Raw genomic sequence first — 19215 nt, forward strand, 5'->3', positions numbered from 1 at the left:
GAAAGCTTGCAAAGACAAACTTTGAACGTTGGTGTGACAAAGCTTTGTCTGCACTTCTAAAGAGCCTGTCTAAAGTCTAAAGGTTATACAGGCCATAAACAGATATATTGGACTCACCCTTTGATGCCCGTGATGAGGAAGATGAGGTTGCCGTTGATTTTGGTGCAATTGACAAACTTCTCGATGTTCCTGGAATCTACAGTTTGAGCCGTTTGAAGACTGCCGGTACCTATACCATCACACACTGAACACCACAAACATTTACCATTTACACAACACAACTGAGAGCAAAAACAACTTAAACCTTTGCTTACTGCTATGGTGAGGACTTCTGAAAAGATGTTCTTCCTCGCAGTGTTGTCGCTAACTAAAACTCGTTCTCATTAAAGGTAGGGTAGGCAATTTTGGAGAGGCTAGCGTTAACAAGCTAGCTTTGAAAGCATAAGATTCCTTCAGAGCATCTCCAAAGCCACAGCTCCTTCAAAACACATGAACACACAGCAGATTCTGCAAAGCATCACGAGAGACGGTGTTAAATTACCTCGCAAAGCACATAACATTACAATAATAAAGAACACCACCTGACTGCTGCAGATTAATTTCGGCGTTGATAGTGTTGACATAATAACACATAGTGTTGACATCGTACCAAATGCAATGATTGGACATTTTTTGGTCCTTCCACAGAAGATAATGCACATTTAGGCCGTTATGGATTTCAAGTCGATACATCAAACCGTTTTCATATACCGGAGCAATGAATTTGAGGCATGATGCAAAACCCACTCTTGAAGCTGTATCTCTGCAATGCTTTGAGACATATTGACACCAAACTTTGCAAGTGTCATTGTCACCTCACTCTGACCATACCACATTAATTTAGTCACAGCGCCACCTATTGGTCGAAAGTGATAAACCAGTAAATCCTCATTTTTGATCATTTTTCAGCTATTTTGCCTAAAATGATCTTAATAGGTCTTTAATTGCTTACTGTTGCAGTTGGTCTGATGCTCACAGCCATGTTGGCTTGTTGTGCCGTTTTTGTGCTTGGCCCCGTAATTGCTGCTTGCAGCTATATTTATTATTATTCTGCTTCTTCCGCGCTGGAAGTCTATGGCAGCCCATAGAACCGCTTGCGGGAAAGTTGTGAAATTTGGCACACAGTTAGAGGACAGTCTGAACTATGTCCATAGCAAATTTGGAGTCTCTAACTCAATCCCTCTAGCGCCACCAGCTGTCCAAAGTTGCACTTATGTTTATGTTAATAACTTTTGAACCGTGAGGGTTAGAAACTCTTTTAGAAAATTCTAAAATTTCTAAAATTCTCTTAGAAATTCTTTTTTTATCTGATTCCTTGGGTCAAGACGAATCGATTGCACCCTATGACGTCATTTTCCGTCATGAAAATTTTTCCGCCATTTTGAATTTTCTGAAAAACCTACTTTTTCGAACTAATACTAATGCACATTTTTTAATATTTAGACCACTTCTATTATTGATTCAGGATGTGAAGAGAATTTCAACCAGTATAACAAAAAGTGTTTATAAAAAAATTGCCTACCCTACCTTTAACTGAAATACAGTAAAGCTAAAATAAAGAACTAAGAACTAAAATACAATACAGTAGTAAAACTGAAATATAACTAGACAGCTAAATAAAATTAAACTCAAACTAAATAACACAGCTTCTCTGGTTGCCTTTAATGAGACTCCAGAAACATTTAAGCATGTTTAACCTATTCTTAAAAACATGTTGACATACATTAATCCATTGTAAAATGAGTTTAAACATCGGCTTGATCATAATTCACTGAAGAGAGAGAGATATTCAAACATCAACCGAGTCAATTTCCCCCTCATTGTGAGCTTAATTATGATCAAATTTGAGTCATATTGAGATTGACTAATATGACCCAGTTTGGTGTCTGGGCCCATTATCACTTCTGCTTATTTTGTGGTCATCCCTCATTAATCTTTTCTCTATTGAAAAAAACAACAATCTTTTGTTAAGATCATTACAGAATAGACCAATAATGTGTCTACTCTCTATATAATTCAAGGTTTTACATGTACATTAGGTATACAGTATCTAAAACTAACAAGAGGCTGGTAAATGCTGGTTTGGCTGATATATGGATAGACTAGAATGATATTTCTGGTTGATCCTGAAGGTTGAGATGGTTAAGAAGCCTGGTTGAGACACCAAAGCACCCATCTTATCTTAATGACCAGCATCCAAAGCAACACATGCTGGTATTTTAATTTCAAAGACGGGGGAGATGGAACCACTGAAAGGAAACTAAATGAGAGGAAGCGTAATGCCTAATTTGGTGGATATAGGGGGAAAAAGTCCAGCTTTTCAGTTAAATAGCCAATTTCTTTTTTGATCAATCATGTTTGTTTACTCTCAAATGTGACTATGCATTAGTTAGATCAGCTTGAAAAATATACGACCGTTCAAAAGTTTGGGGTCAGTAAGATTTTAAGATTTTTTTTAAACAAATCAATACTTTTATTCCACAAGGATGCATTAAATTAATCAAAGTGGACAGTAAAGAAATGTGCTACAAAAGATTTCATTTCAAATAAATGCTGTTCTTTTGAACTTTCTATTCATTAAATAATCCTTAAAAAAAAAGTATCACGGTTTCCACAAAAAATGTTAAGCAGCGCAACCATTTTTAACATCTCACTGACCCAAAATTGTGAAGGGCAGAGTACTGTACTTTTTTGAAGTATTATTTGAGCTAAAGAAGCTAAATTTACTGTTACCTGCAGAGAAAACATGTTCGCCTAGGGGCATGCCCAACATGGCTGCCAAGTGAACTGACTTGTCCTAAAGGGACTTTGGTGCATTTTTGTATCATCAGGATTTTCATAAAGTCAGCGTGAGAACTAAACCTTTATGAATAGCACTGACCTTTCGGACAGATGTCAGTGCACGGGATGCACATCTTGATTTGATTTTCCTCAACTTCCATCTTGTTGCTCGGACAGGCTCTGACACAAGAGCTGTGATCCACCACAAAGTTATCTGAGTTCCAGACAGCAGAATATTAGAGCATAAATGAGACTGCTGTGCAATGATAGTCTCAGATGAAAAAAAAAAGATAATATCTCAAAATGGAAATGGAATCAGGCCAAATCACCATATTTTTTGCACATGAATTGTGGTTCCCATGAGAAAGTGTTTGTTGGTTAAATTAGTATTGTCATCCCCCGAGAAAGCTAACTTACGTGGGCATTTCTTGACACAGAACGCTCCAAATGTGTATTTGGCGTTGGGATTGTGTTCAAGCTGGAAGGTTGTTGGATTGTAGACGAATGGCTGAGGACATTGTGTCACACAGGCCCCGCTGTCATTAAAGTTGGTACAAGCCTGAGAACAAAAAACAGTCATGCAAGTGTGTGTTCGATTGATAAAACATGACTATAATGAAGAGACACCTCTGCAGATCTTTCAGTGTGTAACATTTTCAAATAATTTTAAAAACAAAGTGAGCAGGCACTTGTCATTTCCTTTATTACCCTTTTAAATCATCCAGAATCAGGTAAAAAATAAAGGAAGAGTTGACATACAAAGCAGTCCGTGTCTTTGGGTCCGAAACAGCCTCCTGCACATTCACGGTGGCAGCAGTTACTGACGTACGGACCAAAACAGCGTCCATCACACTGCTCTGCACACACCGTCTTTGTCACTGTATGATTGTAAATATAGATAGAGAGAGAATGAAACAAAATAGTTTTCTATCACCAAAAAAATAAAAATAATAATTATAATATATAATTATAATTTTAAAAAATTATAACTATATCAAAGGCCTATAAATATATTCTATATTTATTGGACTTGGTGAAGGAAAAAATAGGAGATGGAAGAAAAATTGCAAAATTTCTCTCGCAAATGTTTTGCATTCCCTAGCAAAAAAGTTTGCATTCCACCAAGAAACTTTGCGTTCACTCACAAAGAGCGCAAAAGGTTTTGCGAGTGAACGTAAAGTTTCTTTGGGGAATGCAACATTTCTTGGGGGAACGCAAATGTTTTGCGAGTGAACGCAAAAAGTTTCTTGGGAGAATGCAAAACATTTGCGAGAGAATGCAAAGTTTCTTGGGGAAATGCAAAAGCTTTTTCTAAGCGAACACAAAAGTTTTGCGAGAGAATGCTAATTTTTGGAGGGGAATGCAAAGGTTTTGTGAGCGAACGCAAAACATTTGAATTATCTTGGCCAGTTGTGGAATTATAATACATATTGAATTGTATTGCCCAGTTGAATAATTATAATACATAAATAAACATGAATACCTAACTGATTGGAATAAAAATTTTACAATATTTACTGTACTCATAATTCACTCAAAAAATGTTTGCATCTAAAAAATCTAAATAGTCAAATATCTGCAATTCACCTTCCTGATATACTGGCAATTCAAATAATATTGCACAAATGTATCAGATTTAAGTTAGATGTTTGGTTCATATAAGAATATTCTGTTTGTATACAAATACAAACAGAATTCTGACAGCTAAATTAGTTAAGTGAGGTAGTGCACAAAACCAAAACAGACATTGTCAAATAACACGATGTCACACTGTCTTTAGCAGACATCAAACTCCGTGACTTGAAATACTTCACGGCGTCTGCAGCAGCCTGAAATGTCTTGTGCAGTTAAAGTGTATCACTCTGACACCCAGAAGAGAATATTATCACTGTCCCTCTCTGTCCTTCTTTTTGTCACTCTTTTATTTAGCTCTAATTACCACCCACACTATGACCAGCAGGTTCCAGACAGTAGAGATACCCTGATAACCCTCCAACCAGTTAATTATCACAGCTACCGGCCCAGAGGCTCAAACTGACAATACCAGACAGCAGACAGTTGCCTTTTATTAGAAATGTTGTCAGAAATGAAAATTCATAACTTCAGAACCACATTGAGAAACAAAGAAAAAAAAAATTGTTTACTTCTGATGAAACTCTGATTTCATACGAGAGAGAAAGCACATACTTTAGCAAAACAACAATCAAATGTGAAAATCTGTCTGGACACAACAGTCAAATAAGCATACTATATAACTAGCATTCAAAATTGCTTCTTAATTACTCGGATTACTTAATTACAAAATATTAATAATGATACTTTGATCAGTCATTCCCAGAGGAATGTGTGAGATCTTAATTGTTCTCGAAAGTTCATCCGTAAAACAACTTCAATTTCACTCTGTTTTTCACACAAAGTTGGCTTCAGAGAAATTTATATTCATAATGCAGTTATATAGGCTTCTTATTAGTGTTGTAACGATATTGGAATTTAATGGAACTTCGATACGATATCTCGGAAAATATCGATATCCGATACCATTTTCGATACCACAGGGTAAACTGCCATATATTCCACAAATAATTTGTTATTATCTCATAATTTTTGATAATATATGATAATTTTCTTATAATAGCTTACACGGGAAAGTTTAATTTGATATATATATATATATATATATATATATATATATATATATATATATATATATATATATATATATATATATATATATTGTTTTGTTTTTTGATTAACATGACAGACAGCGGCAGGTTTATTAGGCACTGTCTCTTTAAGAGCTTATGCATGGATCCAATATAATGTTACATAACATGCATTTTCTCTCAACTATTTATGTTCCAAAACTGACTGTATTTACCTGAATACTCAGCAAGACTGGTATTTTATAAAATACATACATATTAAATTCATAAAAAATTTTCATAATTTTTAATGTTTAAGCGCAATAAGCCATGAAAAAGAAGTTAATTTGGTACTCGCAAGATGTTTGGGAGGCGGCTTCATGAGAGTGACACCCATAGATCAGTGGTGTGCGCACTTTTGGTGTGAGTGCAAAACCTGCAGGAATGACTAAAATTATGCACAATACAAAAACTATTCAACCAGAGTGAATGAGACGAGTGAGTTACAGTTCACAGTCGGAGAGAAGAAAGAGTGGGAACTCACAGCTGGTATCAGTGTATCGATAAATAAGTATTAGAACCGTTTCAGATATTTCAGTATCGATACATATCGAATTATCAATTTTTTTTTTGACAACGCTGCTTCTTATGGTACTTTATGGTATTTTTACAGCTCCATATGCTTGCTTACCAATTGTTTGTCTATAAGGACCAATCGGAGATGAACTCCTGGTCATTCAAAGAGCAATTTAAATTCTTAAAAAGCGCTAAATTGTCATTTATGCGTGGAAGAGACAGTAAGGCATTGGTATATTGTAGATGTAGATTGAATGGGTAAAAACTCACAGCTTTGGCACTGGTCTTCCTGGTGACCCCAGCAACGTCCATTACAAGATCTGTGACACCGTCTGCCTGCGGAAATAACCCAAAATAATCGCCTTGACCTTTTGTGCTCCATATAAAACCAATACAACCAAAATGCTTCATTCAGACGTAAAAAACAAAGATCATTTATAAATAGTTCAGACACTAAATTTGAATTTGAATTGTATTTGTCTGAACTTGTAACATTTATTCAACATCTCATATTTTATTTTTCTGCACAGAATAGTTCCCTATTGTTGATGTAATAGTTTTCAAATCGAGTTTGAAAGACCTGGAATAACATTCATGAAATAATTGAATGGAACATTAACTGTTACAGTTACAATGTGTAAAAGAGAGGAAAAACAGAAAAGCCACCTGCTCCATCTTCAGGGTGTTCGTATACTAATGACATTTTATTTTATTAATAACACTTTGATAATAATAATACCTCACAAATTGAGTTACTGAAGTTATAATCTTAACTGTTCTGATGATATGAACATTATTGTATCAAAAACAGTACTGTTATTAAAATTGGTCAAATCTGCTGGATAAGGCACTCACATGTGTTGCCACTGTTATTGGAAGGAACCACCAGAAGCTCAGAACGCGGGTTCTTGATGATGTCATTCCAGTGGATGGTGTCAGCATGGCACAAGAACCTGTTCTGATCCACATACACACCTCCATTCAGGATTTCTGGACACAATATTCAAATATAAGCTTATTAAAACACACTGCAAAAAAATATTTTCATGATTTGTTATCACAACATTTTTATTTTATTTTGTCGAATCAACTTCAATAATTAATGTAGTTCAGAAAACATTATATTTTGAGTTTCTGTTTATTAAATCAATCGCCTTCGTGGCATCAACTCATTTTTTTTTTTTTTTTTCAATGAACTCAAAATTAAGGCTACCAGGTAACTTAAGTTAAATCAACAATTCTTTTTTTTTTTTTTTTTTACAGTGCAAGAATATTAGCTGAAGGGTCAACACTTAAATACAGTGGACCCAAAAAAGTACTTGAATTAACTTAAAAAAATGTCAATTACCGTTAAAGGGTTAGTTCACCCAAAAATGAAAATTATGTCATTAATGACTCACCCTCATGTCGTTCCAAACCCGTAAGACCTCCGTTCATACACAATTTAAGATATTTTAGATTTAGTCCGAGAGCTTTCTGTCCCTCCATTGAAAATGTATGTACGGTATACTGTCCATGTCCAGAAAGGTAATAAAAACATCATCAAAGTAGTCCATGTGACATCAGTGGGTTAGTTAGAACTTTTTGAAGCATCAAAAATACATTTTGGTCCAAAAATAACAAAAACTACGACTTTATTCAGCATTGTATTCTCTTCCGGAATCCTTTCCATTGAATTGATTCCATTGAATCCTTTCATCTGTCGGCATTGGTAATGCACTTTTTCGTCGCCATGGTTGTTTTTGGCGACATCCGGACATCCGCGACATTTTGAAGCATCGAAAATACATTTTGGTCCAAAAATAACAAAAACTACGACTTTATTCAGCATTGTATTCTCTTCCGGGGCAGTTGTCAATTCACGTTCACGACTCTGCTTCTTCTTCTTCTTCTTCTTCTTCTTCTTCTTCTTTCCTGTTTTATGGCGGTTGGCATCCAGCTTATTGGTGCATTACTGCCCCCTTCTGCTCCGGAGTGTGGTTCACGACTCCGCAGTGACGCTGCTGACGTGTTATCTAGTGCACCAGAGCTTCGTTTACAGTCTGAGGGAGACCCACGCTGTATTCAAGCTATTCTACATTGTTTGTATTTTGGTATTGCTATATTTTTTAAAATGGTGCGTAATGTCGCGGATGTCCTAATCACCAAAAACAACCACGGCGACGTAAAAGTGCATTACCAACGCCGACAGATGAAAGGATTCGATGGAATCAATTCAATGGAATCAATTCAATGGAAAGGATCCCGGAAGAGAAGACAATGCTGAATAAAGTCGTAGTTTTTGTTATTTTTGGACCAAAATGTATTTTCGATGCTTCAAAAACTTCTAACTAACCCACTGATGTCACATGGACTACTTTGATGATGTTTTCATTACATTTCTGGACATGGACAGTATACCGTACATACATTTTCAATGGAGGGACAGAAAGCTCTCGGACCTAATCTAAAATATCTTAAACTGTGTTCCGAAGATGAACGGAGGTCTTACGGGTTTGGAACGACATGAGGGTGAGTCATTAATGACATAATTTTCAATTTTGGGTGAACTAACCCTTTAAGTACTTGAATACTAAAATGACTAAAATATAAATAAAGCTAAACAGAAATATTGAACAGAAATGACAAAAGAACATAAAATTACTTCAACTAAAAACTGAAAATATAAAAAAAGCTAATTCTAAATATTAATAAATACCATATAAACTAGTTTAATAACACTGTAGGAATGGAGTGCATTACAGTATGATGGACATACTGTATGGACATGCTAAAAAATGCTGAGTTGTTTCAACACAAATTTGGGTCAAATATAGACAAACCCAACTGTTGGGTTATTATTATTATTATTTTTAAATTACATTTTTAACCCATCGGTTGGGTTTGTGCATATTGTACCCAAATTTGGGTTAAAACAAGAGCTATTAAAATGAAAGCCATTGATTCTGTCGTTCAATGATTTCAGCATCTCTCTACAAGCAGCATACACTTATAATCTCTGAAGTTTCTGTTATCCTGTAAAGTATCTCTCGGGGTTCCCTGCACCATTTAGCTGGTTGGAAAGTTTCACATTGGTTGTGAGGAGCATGTGCGAGTTTGACGAGCAGAGATAAGTGGCCAGACAGTTCAATTTATTCATCTCATTCTCAGTGTGCAATTGATTAACAATGATTAAGAATAAAAATCTTTTTTGGCATCTCATTTTGACGTCCTCTACCATAAACGACTTCAGCCTTATCAAGATCAGCCTGTGGTCCATGTCTGTCTCTCTGGTTCCAGGCTCCCGTTTGAGAGTGTGAAAAGGTGTATCAGACACCTTGCATGGTTGGCTGATTGTATTGTACTGTGCTTTCCAAACACAATGAATGAGTCTGGATGAGTACCAGGTGTGATTTCCTTCCAAACACAACACACATTCTAGCAGTGTTCTAAGATATTCTAGTCACTATTTGGCTTGAGCTCCTTTTTCAGTCTAAGTTAATGGTTTTGTTTTGCTCATTTTATGGTCTGCCAGGTGAAAAAAAAACAAAAAAAAAAAATCACAAATCAATTTATTATTAATGTTTTAGGTTCAGTTACCTTCAAATTCAGTGCAGAGACCTTGTCTGTGTTAAACGTCCAGAAATACACCATTAGCATTCATACTGGCTTCCTTGCTACCAGACAAACATATCTAAGTCCATAAACTGAAGCAGTGTCATGTGTATTAACTCTTTCCCTGCCATTGACAGAATTTTCTGACAGTCCATGTTTTCAATGTCACTTTGTACAAAATCATATTCTTCCCTACTACATAGTATGTTGAAAAAAGTATGCCAAAAGTAGTATGTCTGAAAACATAGTATTCGAAAAAAAGGTAGGCGAAAAGTCCCTGGATGATCTACTACTTCCGCTAAGATTCTGAAATGTGCAATCAATGGACACTATACTATCCCATGTGGCCACAGGAGAGGATTTGTGAATGTCAGTGAAGCGACGCTGGTAGGTCATGTGACACTAACAACAAGACAGATGTAGTACGTCCAAATTTAATTCATACTACCCATATTCATACCATATTCATATACTTTTTTTCTATTACTTAATGACCGCAGTGTTTATTCATAACATATGCACAGAGTTAACCTGAGCTTTTTTATTGTAGATTATACAGGAATATAATTTATAAATCGAGTTTGACCCACAACACAACCACCTTTCCAATTAATGTAACAGACAATATCCTTCTTAACCTAAAGGAGCTAAAATTTGTCACTACATAACACTCTAAAAGAAATCCCAGTGTTTTCCATTAGTTTCTTTGACAGCAGTGGAGAGATTGTTTTGCATGACAAATGTGAGCGTGTCTGAGAGTGCAGACTGTGTGGAGGAGGGCCTCCTCATGGATATCCGTAATTGTGTTGAAGCCTTCTGATTAAATTTCAGCCATCTTAAATGTTATTGCTTCACAGTGAATCAGTGTGACAAATGTGATGCATTGTCCCGATAACTGAAATAATATGCAAGGGAAACAAATAAATAAATAACAGCTGTTAAAACTTTAGAAAAAAAGATTGCTTTGCTTTGTTTTTGCTGTCTTTTCGACTGGCAGCTCAGCATCTCCCAGAGTTAAAAACTGCAAATGGTCAAATAAGTCACAGGCCATAAATCAAAAGATACGACAACATGTGGAGTTCATTATGGAAATGTATCTATCTATGTAAGATGAGCAGCATATTAGGAGTGAATATAAACATTAAATGTTTAATATATTTATAAATCACACTGGAACATTCAAATCTGTGTTGGCGCTGCCACTGAGCCACAGAGAGTAGTTGTCATGTATAAGTATGAAACAGCTTTTCCACCACGCAGTATCGTTATTTCTGTGTTACAAATATTCTTAATTCCCCTTTTTCACACAGATATGGAACTGATCCAGGCAATGTTACTAGGTCCCCATCCCGTGATCGATCCCGGAATGAATCCCGGGACGTGTTAGCGTTCACACAGAAGACGCACTTTTATGGCATTGCCAATTTTATGGCAATTCACCGGGATCATTGTGCGTGTGAAAGGGGCTATATTATCACAGAAGAACTGGGATAAAAGTTCATAGTTCGGATATAAACACTGATGTCTACAGAAGCGATCAAAATAGAGCTTTCATCTTTTGAAAGTAACATGGATGGCCCTTCAAATAAGGATTGTATCGATTACATCATTACGTCATTACACCTGGTGGCGACAAGTGACTGTTAAAAGAAATTGTCCCTGAATCATTCATTCAAGAGATTCATTCAAAAAACGATTCATCCAGTAATGAAACAATTAAGTATTTATAAGTGAGTCATTGAATCATTCACTCAAATCTCTCTTTTTTTTTAAAATAATTCATTCAGATTCCTTAAACATTTTAAATAGACTGCAGCAATTTTCATTTGTCAGAACATCTAGTAAATTGCATGTTATTATTTGTTTAGTCATTTGTTTAGTTGTCTGTTTAGAATCATGAGAGAATCGTGATCTCTGTTTGAAACCAAAAAATCGTGATTATCAGTTTATCCAGAATCGCACAGCTCTATATTGAGGAGCCTTTGAATATTGTCTTGGACAACAGGGGGCTTTTGAGTCAAAAACATTAGCCGCTTTTCCACCATCGGGCCAAACCGTTCTCATTCCATTCTGTCAGTCGTTCTTTGCGAAGTCTTGTACGTATCACTACTGCAATTCTGAATGTTCTCTCCTGTTTCTTGGTTTCAGCTCTTGCTGTTCTTTGTTTACCTCTATCGCCTGTGTTTCTGGGGACCTTGTTTTATGTTTGGATTGTCTGCCCATGTTTTTGACCCTGTGCCTGTCTTATGGATTACGAATCTTTAGTAACTACTGCACTTGGATCCTCAACCTGTGTCTCTGAGCAGTACGTGGCAATTAACTTTTTTCATAACGCTATGGTTATGAATTCATACGATTTGTCTAAAAAGGGTAGGTTTATGGGCGAGGTTAGGGGTAGGATTCATTTGAATTTGGCAACACATAAAACACGTACGATTTAGCCAAAAAACATATGAATTCGTACAAGTGAGTTCGTACGAATTTGAACGAATTAGCCCCCTTGTAAAATACGTACAAATTGCTGTGAGATCGGGTTGGTCTAGTCGCTCAAATAGTGCGTTTGGGCAGCTACAGCGAAACTGGAAGCCAGGCAACAGACAAGTAACCAATCCTGAGTGGCGCCGTCTCTACACGTATTCTACAGAGCTGAGAACAATTTGTAATCATGCCTTGCCGAACCAAACTCAACTAGAAATATAACTGGATCCACTCCTTATGGTCCTTAGAAGCACTCAGCATGATGGTGGGAAAAACGTCTTTTGAGAATCTCTGCTTAAGAGGGTTTTACTGACTCGCCAATATGATCAAGTCACTTTGAAACTCCTTATTACATTTCCCTAACATCCACCAAGCCTGAAATGGATGCTGAAGAAAACACAGACCTATTAAAATGAGAGATGTGCGGAGTCACACTATTTATATAAAATAAATGCTAATGAAATTTCCAGTTCCATCTTGTTGTCGCTTAGTGCCACTTCCACTAATATCCTCTTCAGACTAGCATCATGATCCACGGCCCTCCATCGCCCCCCGCCCTCCGCCCGTCCACATTCACGATGCGTCTCATTATTCAGCCACACAGGGAGGGGAGTTTGGCTCGTGGAGATAGCAGAGCGTCCCAGAAATCACACTCAGCAGCAGGGTCTCAGGAGGGAGGGTTGGTGGAGCCATGATACGGCAGGTGCACCTTACATTTCTCACCTATTCTTTTCATGTTTTGTGAAAGGTGGATTTGATCTCACCAGCAGGCACCTTTGAAATTGGGTCCCTTCACAAAGAGAAGACAAAGATCAACTGAAATATTGACACCACAGCTCTCCAGCGAACTGTATTGTGCTGATAATGAATGCAGGACATGAGGCGGCTTGCTTTATCCATTAAACTACATACAGTTTGATACAATGAATGACACCTCGATTACCAAGACCCCTGAAGAGTTCAAAGCAAACTTACACTTACAATGCAGCCATTTAGTCTCACGGTATCCAATAAGTCATTTCTCAATGTCAAACCACTAACACAAACCCCTTTGGTAAAACAAACTGGCAACCTCTTGGAATATGCAATTAGCTCTTGTCACAGTAGATTACAGTACATTAGGAAGCACTGCAGTATGCAAATATTTTCCTCTGTGAATTACTACACAACTGCACTAGGTTGCAGCATTATTGCATACAATCTTAGGCCACAAAAAGGGTTTTGTTTGGACCAGTCATAGTTCTTGCTACAAATTAATTTCAAATCTAGTCTCTAGTCACAACAATCTTTTTTTTTTTTCCCCTCCACTGCTTCTGGACTTCTATTTTAATTGTTAAGTGTCTTAAATGTGTATCTTTCAAAGATCTGAGGATGCAACCCTTGCAAGCTTAGGGGCTGTTCAGACAACACCAAAACATTTACATGATACCAGCATTTTGGTGGCCTGAAAATGCAAACTTTTGGGTTTCACTTTTGGGGAAAGGGTTTCAGAGTGCAAGATTTTGAAAACAATAACATTATTGTCTCTGTGTAAACTACAAAAATGCGGATTTGTGAAAACAGTGACGTCATATGTATGTCTATTATGTGATCAGTCTATAGGCGGCAACTACTGGCCTTCCAGCAGCATACACCATTTTTAATCATTTCCGCACATCCGTGTGAACGGGGACAAGGCCATAACCACCACAGACATTTAGGGGGACAATTTCCCCCGACCCCCAGTAATTAGAAATGGCCAAATTGTCCCCCTAGTATTTGAAATTCTTGCACTGCTCTGCTGCACTCAATTTCGCAGCACTCTGTATGTTGTTAGGATGATAAAAGTGTGTAAAAGTTACATTTTTAGCCTGGTTTGTCTCAGCAGTCTAACAGCGCTCATCAATGTCAAAATGATTGAGAGGACCAATCAAATCAAAGTAGGCGGGGTTTACTGTTCACAGAAGCAGAGTGTGAATTCCAGCACGAAGCATCAGTTTAACGTTGAAAGAGACTGAAGTAACATGTAATGTCAACTGTTTTGCAATATTAAACGACCAACAGTAACATCCAGTGATGCAAACTACTCAAATTTTCTCAAATATGTCCGATTTGAAATAAAAATATGCATTTACATGATTCATGTAATTCCTGAGGGTGACGAGACAAGAAATGTTACATTTTCTGGATAGTTTTGACAACATTGTCATCTGTACATGAAAAATGCAAAGGGAAACTTTTCCATTTTTAGTACATCGATGTCAAGTAAACACACTTCCTCAGTTGAAAATACCCAAACAACCCCAGCAAAAATGACAATTTATCACAATTACATCTTCCCTTGACAAACACACTCAACTGCTGATGCCAAAAATACTTAATAATAACAGACCTCAGACTTTTTCATAAACTTTGCAGCAATTATGTTTGACATTAAATGCTCTGACTGCACCCCACAGGGACGATGAGCTAAATAGTTAATGGTGGGACTCTGCATTGGGTATAACAGGAACAAGGAAGGCCGCTGAGAGAAGGAACACCCAGAACGCAATTTGCCACCAGAATTGAGTCAGGAGATCTCTTTATATCCCCACTGCAGGAAGTCCTCGGAGAGTTGTTTTAATCACATTCGGCTGCAATGAACGGGCTTTGTTTTTTGGAAGATTCAGAGGCAAACCAATTATTACCCACAAAGCGCTCTTCCTGTCCCCACTTTGTTCTTGACTGATGGTTGGAAAAACAGAATTTGCAGACATAATTTCATATTCAAGAAGTAATGCTATTACAATAGCTTTGGAAATAAAATCAAAGTACTTATAACTATCATTCTTAAGGGTGAGAGGTGACAGCTTTAGAAACCTAATCTACATTTGCTCCTTATTTCGGATAGGCACAGTACGGCAAGAAAGCAGCTGAAGACCAAAATAGAAGCTGTTTGTTTTAGATTTCTGGCTTTAAAAGAAAACAGTTTGGTGTGGGAATTACTTTGAAACAATGTGCACTAATTATAGAATTATTTCACAATTATAATTTTGACAAATTAGTACAATAGGCAAGTAACACATTGAATTAAATGTGCAATTTTGAAGTAGAAAGACTGAAATAGTTTTTTTTCTTGTAAAACGTACTCCAATAATAACAGGACTTCACATTTAGTGCACTTAAATCTCAAAATCCAATCAACATCCGGTGCATAGAACCAAGTCTACATCCTATATTTTTTTCTTTTCCAATAAAAAAGTCGTTACACTAGGATGTACGTCAAAATATGGTTAAAAAAGATCTGTTGCTACTTCAGTTTCATCGTGAGCTACTTCCCCAATAATATTCCTCATTTGGAAGTGGCGCAAATGAAATGAAATGAAATGAAATGAAATATAATGAAATGAAATATAATGAAATGAAATGGCGCTCACAACCCACTTTACACAACATAAAGTTATAGTCAGTGACACTGCATAAGTGACCTTGAAAACAGCAGAACAACAAATCTGAACAGCTGCTCTTAAGTGCAAAACATGTTCACAAAAGCAATGAAACTTGTCCGCGGAGAAGCCGAACAATACAGGGGCCCAGCTGGATCAAAAACATCCACAGAACGAGGCCTAGCCTTGGGTTCACGCACAGAAGCTCAGAAGCAAGAAAGTGTTCACTAACTGAGCAGCCAAGGCTGTGTGGAGGAGAGCAGAGGACTGGACATACAGCCGAGAGGCTCTGTGGGGGTGGGCGGCGAGCATGCTTCACATCAAGGCTATTGCATTAATACACCGCTGGGGATGTGCACAGGCATACATATGAGGGCACAAAGTGATAGGTTGCATGGAGATTTGTGTAACATAATGAATAAATTAGACAAGGTAGAATTGTGGAGTCAGCAGACATGGCTTAGACTCAATGGCAGAGCTTTAGTAAATAACAGGATTCAACATGCTGTAAAGCAGACAAATAAAAACACAACTGTGATTTCTTGTGTGTACTACTGTATAAGCTGCAACATATGCGTTTGCAGTGTCTAGATTTCTAGATTTGCTTTACAAATCTTACTATATTTAACCAGAATCACATTTCAGGGTAGGTATAAATAATAGTTGTTTATTGCTAAATCCAACTAAGTATCAACTATCCAACTAAAATCAAACCATTAGATAACAACAGTTTTTAAAGATTTCATTTTAATAATTTATATATGAAAGGCCACTGATAAAACATTGTGCTGATATTTGATCAATCAATCAATCAATCAATCAATCAATCAAATCAAACAAACAAACAAACAAACAAACAAACAAACAAACAAACAAATAACATGTCTAATCTTAAATTAGGGGACTGTACCAGTAAAATATATATATATATATATATTGCTGGGGTTTCAAATAATTTTTACTAACCTTTTTAATATAAAATAATACAATAAAATGATAAAGAAGCATGTTTATTTGCATGCACAACACCTATTGTATTAGACAAATTTATAAAACAAGGGTTAGGCAAAAGACTCTAACCAGAACTCTAAAAAATGCAGGGTTAAAAACAACCCAATTTGGGTTGAAAATGGATAAACCTAGTGGGTTAAATGTTTGATCAACTTGCTGGGTAGTTTTATTTAACCCAACTATTGTTTAAAAATGACTGTATTGCTTGCTTAAAATGAACTCCAAAATATGTTGGAAATTAACATTCATTAATATGTTTAATAAATGAACATTTAATAATAAGTTTAATGAATAATAATTAAAAAGTAAACTTTTTTTTTTTTTTTTTTTTTAAATTGCGTATTCATAAATGTTCACCTTTTGATTATTATTGTTGCCTCTAGTAATTATGTGTCTGATTTTTAATTTCCAACCTATTTTGGGTTCATTTTAAGCCAGCCATATAGTAATTTTTGAACAATAGGTGGGTTAAATAAAACTACCCAGCAGGTTGGGCAAACATTTAACCCAACTGCTGGGTTAAAACAACCCAATCACTAGGTTTATCCATTTTCAACCTTTTTTTTTTTTTTTTTTTTTTTTAACCCAGCATTATTAAGAATAAGAGTTTAGGCATTTAAAGGTACAATTTGTGATATTTTTTTTCCGCTAGAGGTCGCTAGAAGCCTATTCAAAACAAAGGCGTAGTTTGATGACGCCAAGTTTTAGAGCGGAAACTTGGGACATGTGGTCTCCATCTCAACGGACGGTGCAAAAGAATAGGGATTGGAGTCTGGAAGAACTCATGTTCGTGGATGCGATTATTAACGTTACTGTAGTATGAAGCAGAGCAGGACCGAGTGTTGCGGGAGCTGAACGAGGAGCTGGAGCGATTGATCAACACACGCCTCACGAGCAGCGGGACTTTTATTATGACACAGTCGCCGGCGCCGCTTCCGCTTTTCCGGTCATGAGTTTATGGGAGCTGTCCATGTCGACAGAACCAGCGGCAGATGGTAAACAGTAATTATGTTCCATAAATAAGTAACACAATCCACCATAAAACGTGCAAGAAGTAAATAAGGAACTCCTTGAAGCAAACTAGTGGTTTGCTGGACGCTAGACACTACTTCCGCATTTGTCCACGGCACTGTTGTCATGTGGTTTCTACGTCAGTAAAGGCGGTAACAAAGGTAACTGACGTCATTGACAGGCGACTGCACTGCCCCGTGTCACTGTTTAGAATGGGAATTTTCTCATGATTTACAAGTAGTTGAAAACATTAGAGATATTGTTAGTAATCAGCTGGACAAAATATATAACACTAGCCTAGTGGTTTTTGGATATTTTACTGCAAAAATTTTACATATTGTACCTTTAACCAAAGTTGTAAATTGGCATTGTGACTGTGATTGTAATGCACTTTCATATTAAAAGCATTGTTCTGTGCTTTAATATGGCAATTTTTCATTATGATAAAGAAAAAATGGCTATTGGAAAAAATGGAATTATGCATGCGTATGCATTGTACATTCTGTGCAATACTGGTTTCTAACGCAGTTGAATAAGACAAAAACATTGATGTATATATGTGCCCTTTTCAATCTAAGACGTATCCGCTGAGAAATGCTTTTTAATTTGCATGCATACTGCATAATAGTCTAATTGCTTTGCACGGTGCGCACTGAGACTTATTGGCTAAGATCGGATTCATTAGAGAATGCACTGTCTATGAACAACAGACTCGTTCATGAGTTTGTCTAATGCAAGCCTTGATTTGCAGGAGTGCTTGGATGCAATGATATGGTGAGTACTGCACATGAATTAATCTTTTTCAATAACCTTTGGCCACATGCGATGAAAGAAATATTTACATACAGGGATCTGCCCACTCAATTATTGAACTGTTTCCTGACAACACGCTGTATGGAATGATATCATCTGGAGATTCTAAAAGGTTGATGAAACTGCCTTCATGCAGCTGTTGGTTATAGCAGAGGTCATCTATGAGGATATAGTCAAAAAAGAAGAACATTTGATTGAAGGACCACAGAAAATAAGGTTACAGCCATTATTGTGTCATAAGTTTCTTATGAAAGCTATTGATCATGCTGCAGAGCCATGTAGAGAGGGGAGCACATGGCTGTAATCAAAGGAGCCATTCATCATCAATGTGCTGAGTATCTCAAGGGGCTGAAGAACAACTTTCATCTCCTAAAACTAATATTGAAAATTGCAGAAACATGGCAACCGTTGCCTTAAGAATCAGACTTTACCAGCATCGCTGGAGGAATAGAGAAATTCAACGCTAAAAAAAATATGATTCAAAGACTTCAGTGAAGAATTCAAAAGACGACTTCAAATGTGCAGCGCTTCCCATCACTGAGCACAGCCAACTTTTCACGGCTGCATTTTCTTGCTTACAACCCCTGTTATGATATACAGCATTGCGTTTTATGAAGGTCTCTGTTGCAGTGCCATAAATAGTGTGCAACTTTCTGCAACGCTGGGCTGGAACATTACATCCATCGTGTGAAGCTTTGCAAGCTCTTGTATTGTATAGAATAAAAGTTATTCTGATGATTGTAGTGCACATTTCTAACTGATATACTGTGGTTGTAAACAGTCGCTAACTACTTTAAATGAAAGCTCCAGTTTCAAAAACATCATCAGCATCAGTGGCAAATGTATAATAGACTTGTCCTTAAAGG

General features: G+C 36.7%; 1 protein-coding gene across 2 annotated transcripts in view; it reads right to left on the bottom strand.

Moving 5' to 3' along the window:
* erbb4a (erb-b2 receptor tyrosine kinase 4a) overlaps positions 1-19215 on the bottom strand; it is a 206351-nt gene that overhangs the window by 52418 nt on the left and 134718 nt on the right. For both annotated transcript variants that reach the window (XM_048197983.1, XM_048197982.1), the window contains exons 4-9: positions 6894-7028; positions 6309-6374; positions 3580-3698; positions 3238-3379; positions 2921-3034; positions 118-244 (exon numbers count right to left, since the gene is read on the bottom strand). In XM_048197983.1, coding sequence (XP_048053940.1) covers positions 118-244; positions 2921-3034; positions 3238-3379; positions 3580-3698; positions 6309-6374; positions 6894-7028 — 703 coding nt within the window. The remainder of the gene's footprint in view (positions 1-117; positions 245-2920; positions 3035-3237; positions 3380-3579; positions 3699-6308; positions 6375-6893; positions 7029-19215) is intronic.

This window comes from Megalobrama amblycephala, linkage group LG7, assembly GCF_018812025.1.
Source record: "Megalobrama amblycephala isolate DHTTF-2021 linkage group LG7, ASM1881202v1, whole genome shotgun sequence".
Lineage (NCBI taxonomy): Eukaryota > Metazoa > Chordata > Actinopteri > Cypriniformes > Xenocyprididae > Megalobrama > Megalobrama amblycephala.